At 40.7% G+C, this 7,500-nt stretch overlaps 1 protein-coding gene across 1 annotated transcript in view; it reads right to left on the bottom strand.

The window, feature by feature from the left end:
- LOC137646333 (uncharacterized) overlaps positions 1-4,406 on the bottom strand; it is a 24,526-nt gene extending 20,120 nt beyond the window's left edge. The window contains exon 1 of the mRNA XM_068379442.1: positions 4,375-4,406. Coding sequence (XP_068235543.1) covers positions 4,375-4,406 — 32 coding nt within the window. The remainder of the gene's footprint in view (positions 1-4,374) is intronic.
- Positions 4,407-7,500: the final 3,094 nt, after the last annotated feature.

Raw genomic sequence — 7,500 nt, 5'->3', positions numbered from 1 at the left:
TTAATAATTCTATGAGCAGCTCTCACACCATAGCCACTTCCTGAATTCATATTTTCGTCGGCCTGATCTGCTTTACGGTCTAAATAATCTCTCCAGTCATTCCTGGCTTTTCTGTTGACCTCCCTGTCAATACTGGAATACTTAGCATACTCTATCTTGTATTTTTCATTACTTCCTCGAAAACTTTAACCAATCACTTTCTGTCTGGAAGCATCCAACAGAAATATGGACAGAATACATAAGTTTGATACAGCTAGGCTTTTAGAGGAAGAGCTCAGAAAAACATTTGCAACTGAATGTAGGAATCGATTTGCAGTCCTCGAGAATTTAAGAAACGAAGACCCGACAATTAATGAAGAATGGTGTGATATTAAGAACGTATATCAGTAAGTTGGTTTTGAAGACTTAGGACACACATTTACAATGAAAATACCAGGGATATCGAATGATACTTGGGATACTATAAAAAGGATATATATATATATATATATATATATATATATATATATATATATATATATATATATATATATATATATATATATATTTATATATATTAATTGTATATATATATATATATATATATATATATATATATATATATATATATATATATATACAGTATATATATATATATATATATATATATATATATATATATATATATATATATATACATACATATATATATATATATATATATATATATATATATATATATATATATATATATATATATATATATATATATATATATATAAGAGATAATAACTGCTCATCAAAGGAAAACGATCAGTTTTATTAATTAAAAATTGAAGAAAAAAAAATATATTCGATTCAGTATTACTTTCAGTAAGGTATTCAAACACGAACCGTATGCCAGAATAAACCCCTTGAGAATTTACACGATCGTATATCTTTCCGACCATTCTTCCTAATTGGATTTCATACCATACTAATGACACCTGCAACAGACAGGCCTGGTAATTAGGTGGGAAATTCATAATCATATGCATCTTGAACTCATAACTCAATTCCTGTCGAAAATGCTCTCTCTCTCTCTCTCTCTCTCTCTCTCTCTCTCTCTCTCTCTCTCTCTCTCTCTCTCTCTCTCTCTCTCTCTCTCTCTCTCTCTCTGCGTCTAAGTAAACGCTAGGAACATTTTGTAAGCTTAGTTTTTGGATTTTAATAAGAGGTAAATAAAAAGAACATTCTTATGGGAAATAGGAATTCATAGAAAAATAAAAAGACATCAGCAAACCTTTAGCGTGGCTACGGCAATAAAAAGTCGTGATATTCTTCATGATGGAGAGACTTCAGTTTTACTGAATCTTTGACAGTATTTTTTTTCTTCTCCAGTATCCATTCTGTTCCTGAAAAGTCCAATATTCTCAAGCTACGAATCCTTCCACCAGAAAAGGGTTCATCCTGAGACCTCTTGAGGTCTGCTCTGACCTCTTCTATCTTCTCTCTCGGTATTTGCTTAGCTTCCTTTGATTTTCATTTTTAACATATTCCTTTTATATCCTTCGCTGGTTTAGTTATTAGATTTTTTGTTTGATTAATTGGTATTCTCTTGGTTTTCCTCTAACTTACAACAGAAAATGTAGAGTAACTAAATGCATTTAATTTTGAATATATTTACTTCAGTTGTTTTGTCTTGTAACTTCTTTAATTGAGCAATTATCATTTTCACCATTTACTTGTAACTACCATATAGATTAGTTATGATTTCAGCATATATATATATATATATATATATATATATATATATATATATATATATATATATATATATATATATATATATATATATATATATATATATATATTCTTAGGCTCAGGCCATGTCGTCGTGATGAAAGTTCCTAATAGGTAGCTTTCTTGGGTGTATTTGACTACAGTGATATTCCCAGAGAATTTTACCTTAAGGTATCCAGAATTTTAACTCCTGGAGGGAATATCCCAAAATAATCTCATAGGGATATCGCATAATATCAGAGGACGCATTCTTGACACGCCACTTAGCTATCTTCACCCTGAACAGTATTAACGCTTCGAGGGGTTACAGTGACAAGAATCTGAAACAAGAATGAAAAGAGAGCCGCTCATAAGGCATCTCTCCTTATCCGTTTCCATTGTGTATCTTTTGCCTCCGGAAAGTTGAGTATTATCTTTACTATGTATAAATGTAAGCTCTTGTCATTTTGAATTAAATCAAAAGTTATTTTAACGTAAACAAGAGCTGTTGCCTACCAGAGGCATCCTCGATGCTATCGCTCTCTATTTATGGGTCATTTAGTTAGCTAAAGCGACGTTCCCGGTTTGTTATGCTTTAATAATCTAGCTGTTTAGCTCATCTATGAATGCTTATATTACACCATCAGTTTTTAGTTCGATGATTTAGGTAACCGATCTTGCCATTCGCGAGGCTTAATAGCCTAGGCATCTGGCCCTAGTACTTTCATGTGTGATATAAGTTTTTCCGAGTGTTATATTATTGAAGCTATAAGTACATATTTCATACATGTAAGATATTGTTGAATGTTCTCTCCAATATTTTATACGAGACAATTTCGGTGAATTGGGTAATTGATTCTCACCTTACCTAGTCGAATAATCTAAGTACAGTAGTATACTTTTGCACCTCCCCAATTGTTCTTTGCTCCTCCGGAGGCTAAGTTCAATCCCTCTCTCCCTCTGTAAGCCTTTGGCTTAATCCTAGTGGTTCTATCTGTATTATAATTCAAGTATAACTATTCTAGGATATGTCTGTCCTGACCTGATCACCAGAGTGACTGGTTTTTTTGGGTTAGGGCAGAACATTAGAGTTCCTGGTCTGTGGTCTGCTTCTTCCTAGCATAGAGAATGAGTCTCTTTTGCTAGGTTAGGGGCGAACACAGGAAGCTTGCTTCCCTAGCCCATGTCGCAAGGATTCTGTAAGAGATGATTCCTTCCTCTAGTGGCCTAGCAGACTGTCCTGTGTTGTTTTTCTCGGGCTGGAGAATGAGTTTTCTCTTTTGCCCGGCGAAATAACTTCACCTAACTTTGTTCTGGTTGGGAGGAGGATAGCAAGTATTGCCAGTGTTCCTCCCTAATAGACAACTCTAGGTTAGGATGAGCTTCCCTAACTGCTGAGTGTGTCTCTTGCTAGAACGAAGTCTATAGGACCCTTATCCCTTCCCCACCTCTCTTTCTTTTATTTTCTTTTGGCCGTAGTCCTACTTCCGTACCTAGCGTATGTTAGGATGGAGGACCGGCTCAGCTCTCTGCCAGCTGGCATTACGTGTCGGCCGGCAAAGACCCTTTGTTCTTTGCAGACACTCCAGACCTCCCTTGGTCTCCCTTCCATGTCTGCCGGTAGAGCACGGCAGGCTACAGACTCTTTGGAGGCCTAAATGCTATATTCTCCCCTTCCATAAGTTCACTCTTTCTGGATGGAAGGTCGTATGGCAATGCCGCCTTATAACCTTACGTCCATACTGTTTCTCTGTCTATTGTGCTGTACCCCTAACCCAGCTGCCGGCTTAAACGCCATCAGCCGGGCAGGTGGAGGCTCTCTGGTTCTTGGCTACTGCTGGCAGGCATGGGTATTATTACCTTTGCCTGCCGGCAGTGGAAACAAGGCCCGAATCTGATGGTGTTAGTGTTTTCAGCTGTCGGCTGCCAATGATTGCTGGCCGGCACACAGTCGTGAATCAGCGGGCTGCCGCCTATTAGTTAAAGATAGTATATCTTTGAACTATACAGGGGTAGATGCCGGCCGGCACAACAGCATGCGATGTACAGTAGTTGCTATATTTGTAGTGTAGTACACACTGCATTAGTAGAAACTGCTGTACAGAGTTTGTGATAACACTAAAGTTCTTCATCAAACTTAATGTTATCTTGTACAGCCTTTTGTTGAGACCGTACAATATATAGAAAGTAAGTTCTTTCTATATTCTTTCTATCCCATATATAAACACTTTATCTGAAGGTGTGAACTAAACCTTAAATTTCAATTTAGGAAATTACATAAGGTATTCTAGCATAGAATTAACCATAGTTTCAGCAAATTGACTGGACAGGAAATACAAGTATATGTCTTTCCTTCTTTCTTTTATAGCTTTTCTATATAAGCTAAAAGTTTCAATATAAGTGAAAGCCTTCACTTGATACTCATGGATTTTTATTCTTTTTACAAAGGTGATCTCCGGTATTTGGACCCTCAGGTTTGTACAGTTTGTTCTAACCTAATTACCGAGGAATTTTGACAACCCTAAGTCGACTGAGTCAAGGAATGCTGCCAGGGAAATATTACTATCCTGGGTGAGGGGTTTTCAGAAAAACACCTGAGGCCCCTACCTTCCAAATGAGAAGATAAGGGCCTACCTTTTCTCTAAAGCATCAGCTGATGCAATCATCCCCCAGCCTCAGGTGGAGATACCAACTGCCCAGAATCCGGTAGATTCAGAAGTCTCGGCCACCCTTTAAGACATCCAATGGGACGATAGGATGTCGGAAGTGTCGGATTCTACTGAGAAGGACCTTCTAGGAGAAGGTCAGGAGGAGGAGCTGTTCCAGGCTCCTCAAGTAGAAGAGGAAGAAATCCATGAAATGTCGGTTACATCGGTTCCGGACCCAGAACCTGTTTCTTCTACATCGTCTGCTATGCCAGATGAACTAGGAAGGACTCTTTCTTCCATTGTTGAAATGATCCAACAAATTCAAAGGAAGAATGATGAGAAGGAAGCTGCAATGAAACTGGAGATACGTAGACTTGTAGCATCACGTGGGCCCAAGAAGCGGCTCAGCGTGAAGGATCATCCTTTGTGCTCGAATACCAATCCTTGGAGGTATGCCGAACACATGCCAATGACAACCGAGAAGATCGTGATCTCAGAAAAGTTGGGAGCAATTTCCCTGGCAGAAGTGGAATTTTGGCCCAACAAAGATTCTTATCCGGACTGCTATGTCCGTCTTAGGGAGGAGCCAGCCTCAAAGGAGGAGACAGAGCCGAAGGAGGTCATAGTTTTTTACCATAGTAAAGCTCAGACGTTAATAGCGAGCTCGATGAAAGAGAGGGGCTTCACTAACTCAAAGGTGCCCACCTTGAGTAAGAAACTTCCCTCCTTTGTGGCCTCTCCTACCAGAGCCTTTCCCTTCTTGGAAAAGGGATATAAGGCTGCCTTAAAGGTGGTGGAGGCAGGGAAACCATGCCCCTCCTTGGAGGAGTGCAAGCCGTTATCTCTGACCTTGCCCTTGTACCAAGAAGACTGGAAGGACGTACACCTTACCTTCTCAGTCGGGAAGCTAGAAGCTGATATTGCTGAACGACAGTTCAGTGAGGCACTTCCAAATCTATTGGAGGTTCTCTTGCGTAGAGAGCAAGGGACAAAGGAAAGACTTGTGGCATCGATGTCGTTGCAAACGACACTAGAAACGATGGCAAGTGACCCCAAGAACCAGGACATGTTCATGGTTGTGGCCAAAACCCATCTGGCCACAGTTACGAAGGATCTCTATAGCTTTATTAAAGCTAGGAGAGCTTGTAGAGAGTTTGTGTGCGCCTCGGCTGCGGTAAGGCACGAACCAAGGAAACTGATTTCCTCTTGTATTTGTGGTAAAGACCTCTTTCCCAATGAAGTGGTTAAAGAGGTAGTAGACAAGGCCCCCACAGAGAATAGGAACCTTCTCAAAAAGTCGGGCTTAGATCTTAAGTGAAAGTCTTCTCTGGATGAGGGTCCACAACCCAAGAAGAAGACAAAAAGGCCTAGGCCATCCTCTCAGCGGCTAAACCCTAATGACAGCAACATCAACAACAACATCCTGTGACTGCGGTGCCTCAGATAGTGGCAAAACCTCCAACCCCGTACCAGCTAGTACCTCAACAATTGGCGACACAGTGACCAGTTTTTAACCCAGCCTTCGAAAGGCTGACTTCTTCCTTACGTTCGAGAGCTAGAGGAACAGCCAGAGGTTCTTTTAGATGCCCTTCAAGAGGAAGGGGATATAGGGGAGGACGCGGTCAAGGAGGCAAGGCCTCAGGTCCACAACAGCAAGAGTAAGATACTTTCAGTAGGAGGGAGACTACAGCTATTTAGGGATCGCTGCACCTTCGATCCCTGGGCCCACAGCCTAATTAAAAATGGACTAGGTTGGAGCTGGAGCAGTCCTCCACCTCAATTTCCTCAATTCTTCCAACACTCATTCCCCCGTTCTGGAAGAATATGTGCGAGAACTCTTAGACAAAAAAGTAATCCGGAAAGTTAAGTCCATAAAATTCCAAGTAAGGCTGTTTTGTGTTCCAAAGAAGTACTCACAGAAACTCAGAATAATTCTAGACTTGTCGCCACTCAACAAGTTCATAGTGAACTACAAGTTCAGAATGCTCACGCTTCATCACATAAGGACCCTACTACCCAGAAGGGCATGTACTGTCTCTATAGACTTGTCTGACGCTTATTGGCACGTTCCAATTAATCCTCACCTCTCCTCCTACCTAGGCTTCAAGTTACATAGAAAACTTTACAGCTTCAGAGCCATGCTTTTCGGGCTAAACATAGCCCCAAGGTTTTTCACGAATCTCGCAAAAGCAGCCGTCCATCAATTACGCTTAAAGGGGGTCCAAGTACTAGCCTACTTGGACGACTGGCTGGTGTGGGCAGCATCCAGGACAGAATGCATGCAACCTTCTTAAATAGTGATCCAGTTCCAGGAACATCTGGGATTGAAGATCAACATCAAAACGTCTCGACTTTCACCAGCTCAAAAATTTCAGTGATTGGGAATCCACTGGAATTTGGAATCACATCGACTTTCCAATCCTGGTAAGAAGAGGAAACAAATAGCAGAAACAGTCAAGATATCAAGACTCGAACAGGAGAGAATGCTGGACTCTCTACAGTTTGCTTAAATAACAAATCCAGTGCTAAGAGCACAGCTTAAGGATGCAACAAGAGTCTGGAGAAAATACGCATCAAACGCGCGAAGAGATCTAATAAGACCACTACCGACTCGACTGTGAACGCTTCTCAAGCCGTGGTCCAATGCCAAGCAATTGAAGAAATCAATACTTCTTCAACCTCCTCCCCCGTCAGTAACTATCCACACTGACGCTTCAAAGGAAGGCTGGGGAGGTCACTCTCATCAGATGAGAGTCCAAGGAGCTTGTTCCAATCTTTTCAAGTCATTTCACATCAACTTTCTAGAAGCCATGGCAGTACTTCTGACACTAAAGAAAGTTTCTCCTTGCCACTCGACCCACATAAGACTGGTTCTAGACAGCAAGGTGGTAGTGAGATGCCTGAATCGACAATGGTCGAGGTCACCTCAAATCAACCAAGTGATGTTGATCATATTCTGTTTGGCGGAAAGGAAGAAATGGCATCTGTCAGCAGTTCACATTCAAGGGTTCCGCAATGTGACAGTGAACGCTCTATCCAGGTTTACACCTATAGAGTCAGAATGGTCCCTTGACGCAGGATCGTTCTCCTTCTTTTTGAGTCAAGTCCCAGA

This window comes from Palaemon carinicauda, chromosome 9, assembly GCF_036898095.1.
Source record: "Palaemon carinicauda isolate YSFRI2023 chromosome 9, ASM3689809v2, whole genome shotgun sequence".
Lineage (NCBI taxonomy): Eukaryota > Metazoa > Arthropoda > Malacostraca > Decapoda > Palaemonidae > Palaemon > Palaemon carinicauda.
Note: the sequence above shows the minus strand (reverse complement) of the source record. Positions and strands in the feature narration are given on the sequence as shown.